An 18,984-nucleotide genomic window follows, 5' to 3' on the forward strand; every position below is an offset into this window, starting at 1 on the left:
AACTACGAGTTAGTAGAAAGACAAACAAAACTCTACTAAAAACAGAGAAAGGTAAACAAAATACAAAAGCCAACAAATCTGCCACTAAAAAATTATAGTCTACTCCCCATATGCACTAGAACATCTAAATCATTGGATTATAATAGACAGGACTGAGAAATCATATCCTATGTGCTTAAGCGGTTAGGCCACACCTAGCACGAGACTAGGTTAGTTTGTAGATTGAAATTGAACAACATCAGGATTACACCTGCTTACCAACTTGCCTAGATCTAGCACAAGATAGGAAGTTGAAGTTATGATGTAGAGAGCAACTTTAATCAAGAAAAGTTAAGTTTAGCAGAATAAGCAGTCTTTAACATGTCACATGTTGGTTCAAAGGTTTGGAGGTTGCCTGAAAAATGAACAGGACAAATGGGTAAAAACCTGAAGTGCATTGCAAGAAAAGCATCGGTCACAGTTTAAGCATTAAGCCACTAAGCATTCAATATCTGATCTACTTCAGAACAAACAAGAAAAATAACTGACTTCAGCATACATACTTTCTTTTGCTAATGTACTTTCTTTTTCAAACATTAGCAATTTAGAACCGTTGAACATTGCACCTATCCATGTCACCCTATTCACAACCCAAAAAGGCAAGACATATCATTGATTCTTATGCAAAATAGCCACTGCATCATTTTGTTAAAAAATGAGCCTTTGTACAGGATTTTACCAATGAAGCTTTTCTTTTTCATTTCTTAGTATCTCCAGAAGTTCCTCCCTTTTCGGTCTTGTCCTTCTGATTCTGCTGGGAAGCATCAGGACTTGGGGCCATTTCGGTTGTCTTTGCTTTACTTGATGCTAGTTCCATAGATCTTTGTTCACTAAGCTTGTTTTTCTCCAAGGATTTGCTTGATTCAGTTGGTACAATGCGCTTTTTCTTAATACTATCTTCCTGGTTGTTTATTGCACGGTCGACTGATTGTTTTCCTGATCCAACAGCGATTTCTTTGACAGCTTCCTCTAGTTTATCCAGTCTGACTTTCACCTCTAAAATCTCTGGATCAAACCTAGCTTTTTTTTCTTCAATAGCTTTTATTTCTGTCTCTTTTGCTTTCTCCTCCTCTTCTTTTTTCTTTTTTAGCTCGAGTTCCTAAGATTATCAATACAGTGATAATACATCTAATAAAGAAAGCTTAATGAAAGTTGGGGAACTATTGAACCTCTTACTGTCACTGGGGGTAAAGGGTAGAAAAGTTGTACAGAAGTAGTAATACTGCTTAAAATATCAGCAACAATTTAAGGCATCAAATATCCCCTCTTAGCGGCTAAAGAAGCAAATACCAGCAGTCATTGCCAAAAGATTGACTCCAGTGAATTGCAAGGAAACCTTTCAAATCATTTCAAAAGGTCCACAAATAATAATAAAAAAAAGGAGGAGCTTCAAAGAATTCCACATAGAGCTATTATTATAAAGAGGCAAAGGGAGAAGGAAAGAAAGCAAAAGCAAAATGAGTTGGGATGAACTTTATTTTGCATAAATTTCACCAAAAACATTTCATAATGATTGAGAAACGCCAGATTTTATTTGCATTTGGATCAATTGATATAGCATTATTGTTGTGTATTCATGAATGGAAACTAATGTTTGTCTGCCGAATTCAGGCATATGTGAGGTCTCAGGCTTGTTGGCCATGAAATATCTAGGAGGCTTTTTGCTCGTATATGCCAGACAGATGAATAACTGTTTGAAGAATAGTTTAACGGTACAATGTCTTGGAATAGTTTAAAAGGCTATAAAATAATTTCTACCACTACATTGGACCCAAAATTTAAAAAGGCACTTTATATCCTTTCCATATCCATAGCATAGTTCCCATGAAAGACATGGATTTTCAGAAAACTAGAAGAGAAAGAAAAAGGAAAACTATGTAGGATTAAGAGAGGCAAACTATACATAACCCAAAACAGAAAAGTACTTAAAGCATAAATTATCGTTGCAGGATAGGACAATTGAGTTACCGCATCCATTTTTTTCATTTCGTGCCGGGCATACTGAGCCACCAAATATACAGCTGTTACAGAAAAAGCATTCTTTTAGATATCAGCAACAATAAAAAGAGATATTTGGGTATTAAAAATATGGCATATGCTAAGGTTGTGGAATGAAATACCCAATGAAGGCATGCATGCAAAAAAGAGCTGTACCAGATGGAAATCAATCCTGAAACATCATGGAAAACAGATATATGAAGAAGTTAAGGATAGAGTGATTGTTCTTATTTCATCAATTTATGTGCATAATCACAATTAAAGCTTCAAAAAGGCATATAACTAAGGTAAACACTTAAAAATGTGTATAAGCACAATTATTCTTAGAAAAAAATGCATAAGATTACAATTAGTACTTCACAATATAGATCAGCGTGTTTTATCTCCAAAACTTAATAGAAATCTATCTTGGACATCAATGTATTAACTTTACTAGAGAAACTATACTATATACTAAAACATGTTCGACGAAATGCCTAAGAGAAACCCAAGAAGGAATCAACCTTCACAACCAACACCAAGCAGTTAACCCATCGAAGACTCCAACTATAAATACATAAAAGAAAAGCCGAGGCAATACCCGAACTTCTTTTTCTTGGGGGGTTCGTTGAAGAGGATCTTGGCGGCAGTCATGAAATCGAGCTTGTCGAGTTGGCGATACGCCTCGTCGTACTTACTAACATTTGATTCGATCTTGTCACTGATACCGTTACTGTTATTTTTCGTGGTGGGTTTGGATGTGTTGGTGCAGAAGTGTCGAATTCGTGGGCGCTTGAGTCGAGCTAATGTGAGTCTGGCGCGAAGCATAGCCTTGTTTTTTCAATTTCGGTTCAACATCTAGCAGAGGAAGTGTTAACTGTCAAGTGGAATGAGCGGCAGAGGGCCAGAGGCAGAGAAAATGAGAAGTTGCAATAGAAAGACTCAAAAAGTCAAAATACCAAATGTTTTAGCTTGTGGGCTTAAGATCTGCAGAAAAAGTAATTCAAAACTGTAAGGCCCAATCAAATTGGATCAACAAGATTTATAAAATTTTATTTCAAAACTATTAATTATACTTTATTTTAGCTAGCTAATAGCCTTCTTTCATTGTAATTCTTTTTTCTCTAAACGGGTAATTCTTTTCTCTCTATTTCTCTTTACATAATTTGATCTAATTATTTTTTACTAACAATAATTAATATTTTTTTGTTAATAACATCTTCATCCACGTTTATGTTAATAATATTTTTAGAGTTGTGTGCATTCCCTTTTATTGAAATACTATCTGGCTAGAAATTATATCGGTTTGGCTCAGTCAAATTTTCTCATGGTGGCGTTATGATTTCTTATGTATTGTTTACTGGAACATGTTTTTTTCTTTTTATTTTTTAATTTTTTATGAGTTTATTTTATTATTTAATTTAAATTTTTATTGGTAATTAAAGAGAAAATGCTTTTTTTTTTTGTTAACTATGTCTAAGTCTATATGTAGGTCTCTGTTATGAAACAATTATTGCGATAACTTTAGCTAACAAATTATATTTAATTTTTTAGGATAAAAAAATTTGAGGTTTAGAAAAACCCATTAAAAATGTTTTTTTTAAGTATTAAAATGAATAAAAAAGTACGAAAATTTATTAAGTGGTGGAAAATTATTCTTGTCTAGTCGCTAGATTATTGTTATTTTTCTAATTTGTAACTCTCACCTTTAAAGTTGAATCATGAAAAAAATAATTATCATATAATAGAGTTCAAGATTTGAATATTCATTTTCATATTCTCCATAGAAAAATTTTCGCATATGGCAAAGATGGAAAAACTCTAAAGCAGAGTCCAAGTTAGTTCACCCACCCACCAACCAAAATTGGAAGGTATTACTCGAATTGGCACTCCTTTCCTTCTTCCTTTCTACCACTCTAATGTCTTCGACCTTTTGAGCAAGCATGACCACATTTTAAGAATAGTTGGTTTCTATTTATTTTCTTCCAATTATAAGGAATGTTGAATTGCTTTTAGATGATTTTATATACATTTTTAGAATCGTCGATTTTGATTCTGTTCTGGTTTGAAACCGAAATTATAGATAATTTAATAAGCAAATTCAAAGTGAACGTGATTTGATTTTAATACGGTGAGTTGAGCATATTTGTGATTAATATGAAAAAAAAAAAAAAAAAAAAACTCATTCATCTCATATATAGGCTCACTTTCCTTTTTTTTGTTTGCTCTAAAATGTAATCCTATTTTTTTAAAAAAAATCATTTATTGTTTAATTTCTTAATATATCTCTATTTAATTTATATTCAATTTATGTAAATAACTTAATAGTTGAATTATATTAATTAGTTTTTCTTAATATATGTGAAAGTCAAACTACGTCTATGGAAATGAGACGGATGGAGTAATTTATATTTCTTCCATTATGTAATTCTTGTCGTGTTTTTTTTTATAAATAAATAATATTTATAATTTACTATTTTTCCCTATTTAATATTTTTCTTTGCCCATAAATATAATAGTAAATTATCATTAATTAAAATTTTGATATAAACAAAATTAAAATACCAACAATTAATTTTCCAATAAAATTTTATTTAATCAAATATTTGACTATAGTTAATTAATTTCAAGAACAATATTATATGAGTTATTTAATTTTAATGGATAGCAAAAATGATAGTTTAATTATATTAATTAAAATTTTTTAATATGTGTATAATTCAAATTAGAACAAACATTATAGGAGGGAGGGACACTTTCAATTAAGGATTCTCATTCTATGTAAAGTGAATTTCTTACATTATGCTTATTATGCTTATGAAATGAATTGTTTCTTAAATTATGAAATGAAAATTATGCACTCCGTTTCAAAATATAAATCATTTTAAGGTGATTATTTTATTTTAAAATATTAATTTTTAGTATTTTAATGAGTAATAAATGATTCCTTTTTTATTTTGCTCTTATTTATGTTGGATATAATACTCTTTCCGTCTCAAAAAGATAATCCATCTTTTTTTTTTTTGGTTTATCTCAAAATATAGTCTGCTTCCCTTTTTAACAATGTAGTTAATTCTTGAATTGTCTATTATATCCTTATTAAATTACCTTATTTTCAGTAACTCTCATTAATTATTAGTTATAATTTCAATACTCATATGTTATTTAATATGGGCATAATAAGAAAGATATATGAATAAAATTGTCCTTTCACCATATTTTTTAATCTGTGTGAAAATAGAAAGCGGACTATCTTTTTGGGACGGAGATAGTATTAACTATCTACACTAGTTATCTTTGGTGTTGAAATAAAGGTCATTTGATCAAATTATTTTTGATTTATTATATATTTAATGAATTAATTACTTTCTTAATTCTCGTGAAAATCTTTAAAATATTTATAATTCGGGACGGAGAGAATAGTATTTTGGATGGGAGAGTGGCAAGTAAGCAAGTTTAAATTAGGCTACATTTGTTATTCATGATGTAGCAATTAGTATAAACGTTAGATAATTCAATTTGTCCAATTTAGTCCAGTTGGATATTATGTTGAATAATTAATAAATATTGAAATTATGCTGTCCAAAGTAAGGAGAAGCCTAATTCTCGTGGAATTCCATGAGCAATTACAAAATTAAAAAACTATCATTTTCTATTAATTAACATATCATTTCCATTCATTAAAATCAAACAAGTCAATTAAAATTATAGCTTACATGATATGAGATAGAAGTTTTCTATTAACACTCTTTCTACGGCTTTAGAAAAAAAATGAAAAATTCAATCAAATATCAACTAATTGGCACCATTAATTTCGATTTACAAAATACATTTCGAAATTTATATTCAAACTATACAAGAACCATTAAACTTTAGTTTCAAATTAATATGGATCAGTTATATGAATCTTTTATTGACAAATGTCTGCTTTAAATAAATTAATTTATAAAATTAAAAACAAAATTAAAAAAACTTGTTGTATAAAAAGAAATTTATACTCAAATTGTAACTTTAATAAAAATTATAAAACTTTACTATGAAATAGTATCAAGTTTAAAACCATTTTAAAATAATATGAGACGTCATGAAATGTAATAATGTTCAATTTTTAAGAATGTGATATGAAAGTAGACAATAGACAAGTAGGCATGCCCATTTTGAAATTGAGTAAGCACATTACCTCATTGCTATTTTCCTTTCCTTTCTTTTCTGTTTCTTTCCAATTGGAAAGTGTAGGAGAGACAAAGTTTCCAGAAAATCCTCTGAAATCAGTTTGACATTAACAATTGGCACATGTCTCAGAATTACTCTTTTCAGAACACAACAAAACCAAATTACAATTCTTGTTCCCAAAAAGTTAGAAAGCCCTATTTCCTTTTCCTCCATGACAATTGGCCCATTTATCTGTTGTCTATGGAGATCATCAGATCACAGCTATGCATATGACAGAGACAGAGACAGAGACAGAGACAGAGAGAGAGCGAGAGAGAGAGGGGTTTGGCAAAAGCAAAACCTTTTTTTTTTTTTTTTTTTTTTTTGAAGGTAATACCGGAGCTTGCATTAGCCAGAATCAACTAATGCATCATGAGAAATAAAGTCGGTAGGAACAGTACCCCATTCCCGAAGATCAGAAGCAGAGTAGGCATAAGATACAAACAAGTATACAAATCTAATTCTTAACTCATGCAAATTGGAAGAAAATATATAACTTTTGAATGTATTGCCAAAAATTAAATACCCATATTTGTAATATATTTTCAAAGAAGAATTCTTCAATTATATTTTAATTAAAATTTTTGTTCCCTTTTTTTTCTTTAAAAAATTACTATAACATTCCTAATTTTTGCTTCAAACTCATTTATCGAGGTCCTTTTATTTAAGAGGTCAGTTGTTTACTGTTAGTTCGACTCACTTTTTAAATGAAATCTATGTTTTTTTTTTTTTTTTACGGAAAATGCTCACTTTTAAACAGAAATATTTTATTCGTAGCAAAAGTTAGAGAATACATGGTAATTTAAAAAAAATAGAGGAAAAAAAAGTATTAATTAGGATGTAATTAGAGTTTTCAATCTATTTTATTTATTTTTTTTGAAAAATAGAATTTTTTTGGTAAATAATTAAAAAAATAACATATATTAAAATGCATTTTTCTGTTTTATTTTAATTTTGAAACCTTGTCCTTGAAAAAGCAACACTTAACTACTACTTGATTATTGGGTCAAAATAATTCTAAACCCTATTGACTTTAACAGAACCATACAAATGGGAAGACTTTCCTATTATTCCTTCAAATTTTATATAGATATATAATCCTCTACTCTGTTTTCATCCGTGTGTCAATCTAATTAATCATGATTATACTAAAATCACCACCATCTAACTGGGTCCCACCCCAGTTCTGTGCACCTAATCGTATCATGATATTCCTTTTCCTTTTCCTTTTCTTTTCTTTTTTTTTTTTTTTACACACACTATTCCAATATCATAATATAATATCGTACCCCACTAAGCACAATTATGAGTAAACGTTACTTTCTCCCAAAAATATTTCAAAATTCTTAAATTGGATCACACTTTCACAGCTCACAAATGTTACCAATAGCACCTTATCCTGATTTTTTTTTTCTTTCTTCCATTATTTTTTATAATCCAAATCAAGTCACAATATTTTTTTTTTTTTCAAAAGATATTAAATAGTAAACTTATCAAGATAGCAATTTGCAAACATAATTCAAGTTCAATAAGTAATTGAATAGGATTTTTATTTCAACCATTACATATTAATTACTTTATAACGTAAATAAATATGTTTAATTTATATATTAATGATCTAATTGTGGATTACACCACAGAAGAATTATTTGATTTCAATTTATTTTTTTTATTAAATATATATGGCTTTGGTTAGAAACATGAAAAATAGATGAAATTTGATTTAAATACGTAATCCATTTTAATTTTCCTTTTTTTTTTTTTTAGTTTTCATCCTCTCCTTTATTCAAAGGAAAAAAAAATTTCTATTTGAATGACGGTGACGGATCTAAAAGTGTAGGTGGGGCCTTGCCCTTCTAAATCAATCCATTTTATTTTATAAATTTATGAATGAATTTTTTTTTTTTTTTAATTTGACTTCTCAATTTTTGTAAATTTTTCTTTTATCCTTCAATTTTGAAGTATTGATAGTTACAATAATATTTCAGAATTGAATCATTTAGCCATTTCAAGATATGTAGAAAGATATTAAAATATCAAAAATTGAAATTCATAACTAAGATTTGGTTTTTAATTTTTTTTTATTCATTGAGAGGTTCAATAGTCTGAAAGAACATTATAAGCTACACAGTAGGAATAATCCACTAAAATGATAAAAAATTTTATGGTCAAAAAGACTAAAACCTAAAATATCTCACTATTAATACAAGTGAAAAGATCATTTAAACCACATATTTAATTTTCTATTACTTATATGAAAGCTGATTGAAATATAGAAACATGTTAATATATATTTTATATAAAAATATATACTATATGAATATTTGTACATGATTTCTTTAAAATATATATATATATATATATATATATTATAAAAAAAAAGTCCAACCTTAAAAATAAATACAGGGGGGCACTATCTGCCGCTGGTTGAGTCCATAAATAGAAGATTCCCACACCCTTTACCAGATTTAAAATTTTCAAATGAAAAGAAAATATATAAAAAAAAAAAGTATAAATTAAGCAAAAATTATCACACACCCACTTTTTAGCAGTCTCTTTCTGATTTACTTGTAGAGAGAGTGAGTGAGTCCATTTTGATACCAGTTGAAAATGACACATCTTTCACGTCAATATCATATATATCTTATGATGAACTTTCTTGCATAAGCTTTGGTAGCTGCTGAGCCAATAGAAGAGAAAAGAAAAGAAAAAGAAAAGAAAAAGAAAAGAAAAGGAAAGGAAGAGAAAATGTTGTGCAGAAAAAATTTGAGTTGTGATGAAGATAAAAGAGGATCAGTACCAGTTTACCTTAATGTTTATGATCTAACGCCCATTAATGGCTATGCTTATTGGTTTGGACTTGGAGTCTATCATTCTGGTGTTCAAGGTTAGTATATAATTTATAGACATATGAATTCAGTTCTTGAATCTTTCTGGGTTTTTCTTATCATGCATTGTTTGCTAGTTAGATCTAGATTTTGTTGTTTGGTTAATGGGAATGTGCAGGAAAGTTGGAATTTGAATTTCAGATCTTAAAAATTTAGAAAAGCAATTGATTTCACTCAGCTTTTGGCATAATTACAATTCTTTAGTTTGGAAATGGAAAACCTTTCAAGAATTTATTTTTTGAACTGTATTTTCCTTTCTGGGTTTTCCTGTTTTAAGCAGTTCATGGGATTGAGTATGCTTTTGGGGCTCATGAGTATCCAACAACAGGAATTTTTGAAGGAGAACCAAAACAATGCGAAGGATTTACATTTAGGAAGACAATTTTGATTGGAAAAACAGATATGGGTTCTGCAGACGTAAGAGCATTAATGGAAGATCTAGCAGCGGAATATAAAGGAAATGCTTATAATTTAATTACCAAGAACTGTAACCATTTCTGCAATGATGCTTGTATTAAACTTACTGGTAATCCAATTCCTAATTGGGTTAATCGCCTCGCTAGAATTGGTAAGTTCATTTTGCTTAATTCAATTATAATCTTGCATTTTATATGTACAAATATTATTAACAGTAAAGCAATAGTTTTCACCGTTTCAGTTATAATTTTGAACTTCGAATTTTAAATTAAACAGAAATTTTTTCAAATTTGATTGATTTTTTCAAATTTTTTTTAGGATTTCTATGCAATTGTGTTCTTCCTGCAAATTTAAATTCGACGAAGGTTCGACATCATAGAATAGAAGACAAGGTTGAAGAAACAGAGAAGAGAAAATTAACAAGTGGATCCAACAGATTTACATCTTCATCTAATTCATCATCCTCTTCTTCATCATCTCCGTCAAGAAACCAAATTCGGGGCAGAAGTAGAAGTAGACGACGCGCACTTGCACCATCTTCTCCATTGATTTCATCACCACCCTGATGATCATAAATATTCAAGAATTTAATTTTTGATTTCTTGAAAATTTTTCCAAAAGAAATTATTAGTATTATTTTTTTTCTTGGGATTTATTTTTTATGGTTCTAACATCTTCCTGTGATATGCAGCCATGCTATATACATGTACATTTGTATGTTTTGATTTGGCAAGTGATGTTATATGTCCCTGCAATATTATCCAAATTGACCTCATTTGGTTTGGTTTCTTGCAGCCAACAAGATTTTGTTTTGACAAATTTGTACTAATTAAGGATGAATATTATTAATTTGTGCATACTTTTATTAATTAGGAAAAATCAAGAAATTTAAATTTTCATTATGATTGAGAAATTCTGTTTGCTTTTGAATTGTGTTATCAGGGATTTGATACCATTCGGCGAAAAGACTAAAGATGTCTAAAGTGTAATTTATCAAACTGAGAAAGTGAAAAAAGAAAAAAAAGTCATACATCTTGTCTATTGTTTGAAGTTTCCTCATGGAATGGTACAGTCCTCCTACTTGTTAGCTTCTTATAGGACAATTACTTTATGTTTTTATATTAATTTTTAAAAAGATTGTACTTAAATTTTTAAATATTTAATTTTTTTTATAATATGAAATAAAAAATGTATAAAAATATTTAAAAAAGAAAAAGAAAATAAATTATATAAACAAAGTGATGCTGATGCAAATTGGGAGGGAAAAGGTAGAAAACAGAGAATATTTGCTTTATTCTTTCCTTTTCTTTGCAATGGAATACTATTTTTAATCTCTATTAATTGAATATAAATTGTTAGTTCCATTGAACAAAGTATTCAAATGGGCACATGACATGAGCTGCTAATGGTTCGATGTTGGTCCTTAATTATTAGTTAGGCTATCATGTCAGTAATTATGCTATTTTAACTGCAAGTAATCAATCCCTCCATTTTAATTCAGTGCCCTACCCTTACCAATTTTAGTTCGACTATTTTTAACGAGTGCCTCAACATCTTGTTAATAAAAACTTACATACACTACATATATTCAATAAAATTTGAAAAAAAAAAAATAATAAAAAAAATAAAAAAAAAAATATATATATATATATATTCGAAATTGAGCTTTTGAATCAATTTAAACATCCACTTTCAATCAAAAGATTAATTACTCATAGAACAAATACATTGATTAAATTACTGATTATGGTTAACGTGTTTGAGTTGAGAAGAAAAGAGTTGCTTTTTTTATTCAATTTTTGTATGTAGAAATGAGCCAATGATCAGTTCGGTTTAGTTTTGAAAACTAAACCGACTCCAACGTTACAAATGCAAAACCAAACTTAATCAATTTTACACTTGGAATTGACTTGAATTAAAGTTGGTATGTAAATTGAATAAAATTAGTCGATTTAATCAATTTTATGATATCATCGGTTTTAAGTCTAACCGATTAGTTTTTACAAATTGAGTCAAACACTAATAATTTCGGTCCAAACTGACTTACATGATAAAACTGAGTAAGAGGATTGAACCGAAATGGGTTAATTCAATTCAGCCGGATGTTTTGCATACTCCTACTTATATGCATTGCCCAATCAAAGAATGAGCCAAATTGACTAGTAGGTTGAAAATTTCCATTAAAATCAATTCAAAAACTTAATTTAGATAAATTATATGTGACAAACAAATTTAATGGACAAATTGTTAAATTTAGTAACAAATAGTGAAATTTTCAGAAATTCTTTGTATCAAATTTAGTAATTTCAACATCATTTACATAAGCTGCATTAACAGTGACAATTAGATAAATTTCGAATTTTTTCCAAACAATCAAAATCTGAGTAATTTTAACAAAAGAGAAAATAAAAAAGAGGTGAAAATTAAAAGTTGCTGGGAGAGTTTAATGCATGCTTGTGGTTTGAACAGTCCTGCAAGCAGATCAATCACACATTTATTAAACAACAAAAGTGCAAGTGAAGCTGTAGAAAATAACACAATAGTACCTACTTCAATAATAAAAGATGGTTTACAGTAGAGAATCGTGTCGACACAGACAGTAGGTTTTTTAAGTCCTTTTTTCTCGCATCCATTCTACAAAATTATCCAAGATCAATGGCCAAGCAAGTTCTGGATCGTAATTACTAAGATCTGGAAAACTTATCTGTCAAATAAAAAAAGAAAAAAGAAAAAAAGGTTGTGAGTCAATAAATCATAAATGCAAGTAATTTAATAAGAGCATAATGAGAAGGCTCTACTTGCTAGCTGTGAAAGAGCAAAGATGCAATTTATAAGTATAACTAGGAATGTAAATGAGCTTAGCTGCTCGTGAAATACTCTAATTTGATTTGATTAAAACTCATTTGCACTCGCTTATGATGGTTAAATGAGCCAAGGATTTTCATAGCAAGTCGGGCCAGGCCATAGATGGGGTACCCTGGGACCACAGCTCCCCATAGGAGTGCACAAAACGGAGAAAGATCCGTAAATGCCGGCAGGGAAGAAGGTAAAACAGGATGATTTGGACTTAGCCCTCAATTCATTGAGAAGTAAGATATGGCGAATCGAATTAGGTATAGCTTTCCAGGTTGGCTCCCAAGTCTGCCCAAACTTGGTTAAGGTACGTACTCAGTCTAAGAAGCGAGAGGAGTTGTAAAGCTTGTTTGATAGAAACTCCTTGAATAAATGAGTCAAATTGAGTTGGGCAAAACTCGGTTTGTTTAGGCTTGTGAGCAACTTGTTTGTAAGATAAATATAAGATATATGTATTTTTATTTATAATTTTATGTATGAATATACTTATTTAAAATTGTATATTGACCAATAATATACAAACGATAACCTTTCAATTTTGTATTGTACGCTTGCAATAATATAATAATTGAAGTTCACACCTATATCAAAATAATTATAAAAAAAAATAATATTAAAAAGTTCCAACGTGAATATTTTAATCTTTTGAACGAACTTATGAAATGTTATTTATAATTTAATATTAGAAAATCTAAGCTCAATTTGGCTGGTAAGCTTTAAATGTTCATGATGATACTTAGCCTGGTGCTGCATGTTTAATAAATGAGCCAAGTTTGAGCCTAAATTTAAGGCTCATCTAAGCAAGATGAGCCTAAACTGACTGGAGCACTATTCTGCTTGATTTACTTGACGAAAGGAAATTATAACTCAGCACGTAAAATAAATTGTTTCTCCTTCAATCCTTTGAAACCATGAAATTGTAAGTACTACAATAGAAAGTACCTCATTGCAAAAACGATAAAAGCCCATCCACTGATCCATGTTTATGACCTTATAATCATTTTGAATCTGTATTCACAAAAAAGCATGACACAGTATAATTATCAACATAATTTAGAGAAGTTTACTGCAAATTAATAAAATGCATGCATGATCTACATGCTGTGTTTGTTGTATATTCAGCCCATTTAAGTTGTCTAAATGACCTAACACATCAAACTACAGGATTGTCATATATTTCTGTGTGTATGTGAGTATATATTTCCCACTGAAAGCAAATATCATAAGTGACAAAGGAATTGGAATAAAGGAAAGGCATACACAGGGCTCATCAGCACAATGACACTACTGGTGATCAGCTAGTATACCAAATAGCAGAAACACAAAAATACAAAGCCTATACACATTCCTAGAAACAAAAATTGAAGTGCCAAAAAAAAAAAAAAGGGAAAAAAAAAAAGAGATAGCATGTTATAAACAGTGTCGATCAATAATTAAACATGTAAACAGAAGCAAACTCAGAAGTCGTGAAAATGGATTCGCTAACCTTTAAATACTCGATGAAATAATCAACTTGAGCACGGAAGTGAGATCCTAAAACAAGATCCACTAACTGACAGATGCTCTCTATGTCAATACTCTTTTGTTTCTCCTCTGAATGGAAAGCAAAAATAGGGAGAAAAGAAAAAGAGGAATCTAAAGTTAGAAAATAAAAATTTAAAGCAGCACAGACCAAAGTTGGAAGACTATACAGAATGTCATGCTTAACTCATAATACCTGTCAGGCAATATCGGAATGCATAGGAATAGAAATCCACAAAGTTTGACGGCCTCTTGACCTTATGAATATGACAGAAAATACCAGAGGCATTAATATCTTTCTTGGCTTCTTTAGCATTACATAGATTATATGAAACTAAGTTTTCCAATAACAGAAGTAAATCGAGTCATAATACCTCTTTCTCTAGCTCTGGAAGCGCCTTTTTTAATTTACTCACAGTATCAGCTCTCAGCGCTTTAAGACCTCTGCGCCACTCCTCCTATCAACAATAAAATTAGAGAGAAACGGAAAAAAAAGGGGTAAGAAGACAAATATTATGCCTATTATAGATTCTGATGCTGGCCTCAAGGAAAATTATCGAGTAAAATCAACCAACGCATGCAGAAAGGCATGTACATCTATAAACAATAACATAAATTACACTAGTTGCTAAAAACAAGCTATGGAACATGTGAAATCACAATGACACAACGTTAGGACACAAGATGCACTAAATGAAAGACATAATTTAATAAAGTTATTGTGTATTGCAAAATAATGTAGCGATGTGAACATAAATACCAAGTGCCGTAACTTGGTTGTCAACATAAAAGTTCATGAAACCTGTGAATTCCAAACTGCTGCTGCATATGCATTATAAGTAAGCATTACTACTATATCAGTCATGCAACCTAGCAATTACTGAGTTCAATTGAGAATAAGAGATAATCGATAGACTCCATCAAGCAAATCATGGTTAATCAAATTGGAAAATAAATAGGTAAGGAACAAATATCAAAATCATTGAATAAATAAATAATACAGAAACAATAATCAGAAGAAAAAACATTGTAGAGGTTGATGAAAATAAGGTAGTATTCCTTACCAGCGTAAAGTATCCCTGTTTTTCAGCTTTCATTTTCCTGAAATGTCCAGTTCATCAGTTAGAGGACAGAAGCTTCAGACAAAAGCTAAGCAGCAGTGTCTAATGTTTTCTGATCCAACTTACCAAGCTAGCATCAAGATCCTAACATCAGTATGATCAACCTCCATGTCTGAACATAGGGTTTCAATTCCTTCTGGACTGTTCAAATGATATGTTTGTAACATCAGAATTCCATTCACAAATGTCAAAAGAGTATCATGAGATAAATGAAAGTTTTAGTATATCTATCAATACAAATTTCAAACATAACTATGCACACAGCATATATGCTTATAACTTATAGGAGCATGAGTACAAATTGAAGTACAATAAAAAGCTATTCACATGACAGCTTTTCTTGTTCAAGATAGCATTCCTATAGATCCCCCAATTGTTGGTAAACAATTTATATTCTCACAATAGCCAGCAGCTCTTGCTTATATTGTGATCAGTGGCAAGGCCCGGCCATGGGAGGGGGGTGGGGGCAGGAATTTTTTCCTAATTAATTATATGAATTGGAGGTTCTTTTTTTTTTTTTTTTTTTTTTTTTTTTTTTTTTTTTTTGACTTTGTCCCTCTAATTTTTAAAACTTTTTTGTAGCCCCCATAACGTCGAATCCTGGCTCCACCACCAATTTGCAACGGCAGTCCAGCTCCAACCAATCATCATTCATTACTTAGCGTTCACCAAAAACCAGGGGTAAAGATCATCATTTTTTTTTTTCCAACAAAATTATTATGGTGATGTTATTCCAGGATTCTTCATATAAAATTTGGGGAAGAGAGTTCAACAAAATATTTCAGCTAGCTTATTTTCAACATTTACAGAATATCTATTTTGGTTTCCAATTATTCCATCTGTTTCTTCCGCAGTTCCCCACTAGGCTTCCTTTTACATGTTCTATTTAACTCTGAATCCTTTGGAAAAATAGTTAAAACCATTCATTTTCTTTGCTTCCCGCATTGTGCCTTCCTCATTTTAATGGTGAGACCAAAACTGGGTCAGGATGCAAGGATAAATTAAGACCCTTAGTTAGATTATCTATTCCTATATTATGTAAGAGTAACCCAATAAAAAACAATTAGTAAGAACTAGATTTCCCAACATGTTATTTTGCCTTCCATCAATAAAATTAACATTCAAATAAAGAGACAAAGATGCATCTAAAGGCCATCATTTAACAAAAGTTCATATATAGATTATCATAAAACTAACATGTTTTTCCTCAATTTGAAGTCAATATTTAAATAAAATTTAATGTAATGCAACTTAAAATTTTGCAAAATAAAATGCTAACAAAGCATTCAAAAATGAAATGCATGTTCTGTACAGAAACTTACTCAATCATACCAGAAGACCTATTTGCATAGGAATAAAATAGGTTATCAATTCGCTCCATCTCTTTCGAAGATGCTTTACTTGAGGCTGAACAGATAAAGTTTTACTCAGTTGTAAATACACATAAAAAATATGCAACTGCTGACTGCATTGAACTACAAATTTTTTGGACAATATAAAAAATCCCAAGCAGGAAAAGATCTTAATAGTGTTTACTGCTAAGCAGGCAGTAATAAACTAACAATTACATATCATGGATATGTAGTTAGACACAAGCCCCAAGCTGGATCAAACTAATGCAAAAAGGAATTTCATTGAATGATTTATTTCTTTGCATGCCAGAGAATCAGGCAGATGTGCACCAACAGTTCCCTACAGTTAGTCATGGACGATATCTTCTTAGAAATGAGGGCATCAGATTTCAGACCAAAGATCACCAGGATAGGAGATTAGATATCAAACAATATTAAAGGGACCAAAGAGAGAGAGAGAGAATGACATGGTACCTTAAAAGGAACAGATCCAACCAAAACTTACATCAAAGGTTCGATCTGAAAACTGATAGCAATCAACAGTTCAACTTTTATTGGAACCGTGTTGAGAAAAGTTCGTAAATTTCTTTTGTATTCAAACCAATTTTCATATTTTGTTTTAGTTTTTACAGTTTTTAAAAAAAAAAATTATTAAAACTACTAGTGAAGTCAAAGTTTCTATTTAGCCCACGGTTTCACAACTAGAAAGAAACAAATATGCATTTTTCTCCCATTCTTTTATATCCTAAGCTACTCCCTTCTAACAGTTTCTAGTTCCTACTAACATGGTCCCTTTGTTACTTACCAGAGGCTATATCAAGACAATTTATCTCAACCCCACAAACTTAACTGGAAAGTTAGCATTAACATGATCAAGTATAATTAAAGGTCTTTCTTATCAAATGCATATTCTTCAAGCATACATATAACCATTACAATTAAACTCAAGAAAGGGAAAAAGAAAATTCCATTTAAAAAAAAAAAAAATCCACTTGCTCTTCAATAATCTAAAATTAAACAACCATGATTAAATCAAGTCAAGCATCAAATAGAACAATATTTTATAAATTAAAAAATTAAAATAAAATTCAACTGAATTAGTTAGCTTTAACCAAAATTGAATTAAAAAGAGAAAGATACCGGAGCGAAAAAGATCCGCAGCTGAAGAAGTGATCGGAGCCGTGGAATTGGATTGACCCGTTTTCCTGGCTGCAGAGCGACGCATCTTCAACAACCAAAATAATAATAATAATTTAATTTCAATTTTGAGAGACAGAGAGAGAGAAAGGGTAAGGGTAAGCGTATGCGTGAGCTATAGAGAAAGGGAGAGAAAGAGACAGATCTATCTATACTACGACAAGGTAAAAAGAAAAAAGCGAAAAAAAATAAATAAATAAGGGAAAAAAATAAGAAAAAGAAAAAGAAAGTACCTCGAGATAGAGAGCCAGCTAAAGGAAGCTTCGTAGCTCTCTAAAGCTGATGCTCAGCTCCAATTTCCAGAGGGAAAAAGAAAGGAGAATGAGAATTTAACAAGTATTAACTACTCTGAATTTTGTTTTGGCTTCTTCCTCTTCTTCTTCTTTTAATTTTTTTTAATTTTATTTTATTTTTAGTAACTTTAGAATTTGATTGGTTGGTTTTTAAGCATTGAGGGGGTTAAGGTTAGGCTGGAATGGAATAGACTTTTCACGTGTGGCTACAGAAAGTAGATTGTCGTACGATGATGATCTTTAACCATAACTTTAACTGTTTTCTTCTACACTGCTATGGTGCTATTGCTATACCTATATCACTCGAAGAAGTATAGGCTGCGTTTTCTGTTTTTCACAGCTCATACTATTTTTTTTAATTTCTACAATGCTTATGTAATCTATAGATTCGTCTTTCTTTTTCTTTTTATAAAATGTAATCTATAGATTCTATCAAAAATTAAATTAGAATAAGTACATCATTTGAGTCGATGGAATGCACAAATTTATAAATTTGTGCTTTATCATTTAGTTGAAAACTAAAATATATAAATTTAAAATAGTAATTTGGATTAATAGAATGTGAGATCTCATAGTCTATTTTTAGAATAATATTAAATTGTTTAAATTTCATAAACGATGATACTGAAATGAATAAATTTCGACGATGATAAAGATGAAATTGAGAAAATTTCGCAGTAAATGAAACTATTAAAACATTAGAAGAAATTTCGCAGTAAATGAAACTATTAAAACATTAGAAGATAAACTATTATAGGGTTTATCGGATTTATTTTTTACAATCAAAAGAAATTTAGTAAATAATGATTGAATTCTATTAATTTAAATGAGCTCAAAGAATAATATTTTTGATAAAGTTAAATAAGTTCATAAAAGCCCATGAAATTGAAAACCCGCATAATTATCTGGATGGATCCTTATGGATCAACACCCAACACAAATGGCTACATCATTATGGACAAATGGAAAATGGAAAATGGAAATTGAGCCAGCCCGCTTCATGGCCTCCATCCACCATAGACCAAATCCAAGTTAGTTTTCCCAGAGTTTATCATCCATTTTACAAGGATGATCATTAAACTTTAATTTATATTAAATATTAAACAAATCAGTC

The 18,984-nt window shown here is 30.0% G+C and overlaps 3 protein-coding genes across 7 annotated transcripts; 1 reads left to right on the forward strand and 2 right to left on the reverse strand.

Moving 5' to 3' along the window:
• Positions 1–415: 415 nt before the first annotated feature.
• Positions 416–2,949, reverse strand: LOC105630336 (uncharacterized). The gene is made up of 4 exons (XM_012212141.2): positions 2,618–2,949; positions 2,160–2,209; positions 2,008–2,060; positions 416–1,138 (listed from the first exon to the last, which is right to left on the reverse strand). The coding sequence occupies exons 1-4, from the start codon at positions 2,842–2,844 to the stop codon at positions 737–739; spliced, it is 732 nt and encodes a 243-aa protein (XP_012067531.1). The 5' UTR covers positions 2,845–2,949; the 3' UTR covers positions 416–736.
• Positions 2,950–8,760: 5,811 nt separating this feature from the next.
• Positions 8,761–10,432, forward strand: LOC105630337 (PPPDE putative thiol peptidase family protein). 2 transcript variants are annotated; one of them, XM_012212144.4, is made up of 3 exons: positions 8,761–9,115; positions 9,445–9,684; positions 9,852–10,432. In XM_012212144.4, the coding sequence occupies exons 1-3, from the start codon at positions 8,977–8,979 to the stop codon at positions 10,097–10,099; spliced, it is 627 nt and encodes a 208-aa protein (XP_012067534.1). In that variant the 5' UTR covers positions 8,761–8,976; the 3' UTR covers positions 10,100–10,432. The 2 variants fall into 2 exon arrangements, with proteins under 2 accessions (XP_012067534.1, XP_012067533.1); XM_012212143.4 differs by having other exon boundaries at positions 8,764–9,115; positions 9,397–9,684.
• Positions 10,433–11,805: 1,373 nt separating this feature from the next.
• Positions 11,806–17,987, reverse strand: LOC105630338 (defective in cullin neddylation protein (DUF298)). 4 transcript variants are annotated; one of them, XR_001046680.4, is made up of 11 exons: positions 17,811–17,984; positions 17,521–17,605; positions 16,351–16,435; positions 15,095–15,169; positions 14,972–15,008; positions 14,282–14,365; positions 14,104–14,164; positions 13,873–13,979; positions 13,329–13,394; positions 12,084–12,237; positions 11,806–12,004 (listed from the first exon to the last, which is right to left on the reverse strand). XR_001046680.4 is itself a non-coding variant. In XM_012212146.4 (11 exons), the coding sequence occupies exons 2-10, from the start codon at positions 17,603–17,605 to the stop codon at positions 12,142–12,144; spliced, it is 696 nt and encodes a 231-aa protein (XP_012067536.1). In that variant the 5' UTR covers positions 17,811–17,987; the 3' UTR covers positions 11,806–12,004; positions 12,107–12,141. The 4 variants fall into 4 exon arrangements, 1 of the variants encoding a protein (XP_012067536.1); XR_002283988.3 differs by having other exon boundaries at positions 17,521–17,589; positions 17,811–17,980; XM_012212146.4 differs by having other exon boundaries at positions 12,107–12,237; positions 17,811–17,987.
• Positions 17,988–18,984: the final 997 nt, after the last annotated feature.

Source organism: Jatropha curcas, chromosome 1 (assembly GCF_041381405.1).
Source record: "Jatropha curcas cultivar XTBG-Jc1 chromosome 1, XTBG_Jcur_1.0, whole genome shotgun sequence".
Taxonomy (NCBI): Eukaryota; Viridiplantae; Streptophyta; class Magnoliopsida; order Malpighiales; family Euphorbiaceae; genus Jatropha; species Jatropha curcas.

Bases quoted from the DNA above. Each gene is read 5' to 3' on its own strand.
- LOC105630336 (XM_012212141.2), bottom strand. From the start codon at position 2,844: ATGCTTCGCGCCAGACTCACATTAGCTCGACTCAAGCGCCCACGAATT. The intron at 2,061-2,159 runs GTATTTCATTCC...TTTCTGTAACAG, and splicing joins TGCATGCATGCCTTCATTGG to CTGTATATTTGGTGGCTCAG. The intron at 1,139-2,007 runs GTAACTCAATTG...TGATAATCTTAG, and splicing joins AAATGAAAAAAATGGATGCG to GAACTCGAGCTAAAAAAGAA.
- LOC105630337 (XM_012212143.4), top strand. From the start codon at position 8,977: ATGTTGTGCAGAAAAAATTTGAGTTGTGATGAAGATAAAAGAGGATCA. The intron at 9,116-9,396 runs GTTAGTATATAA...TGTTTTAAGCAG, and splicing joins CTATCATTCTGGTGTTCAAG to TTCATGGGATTGAGTATGCT. The intron at 9,685-9,851 runs GTAAGTTCATTT...AATTTTTTTTAG, and splicing joins TAATCGCCTCGCTAGAATTG to GATTTCTATGCAATTGTGTT.
- LOC105630338 (XM_012212146.4), bottom strand. From the start codon at position 17,605: ATGCGTCGCTCTGCAGCCAGGAAAACGGGTCAATCCAATTCCACGGCT. The intron at 14,366-14,971 runs GTAAGGAATACT...TATTGTTGATAG, and splicing joins AACAGGGATACTTTACGCTG to GAGGAGTGGCGCAGAGGTCT. The intron at 12,238-13,328 runs GTACTTTCTATT...TTTATTTGACAG, and splicing joins TTTATCGTTTTTGCAATGAG to ATAAGTTTTCCAGATCTTAG.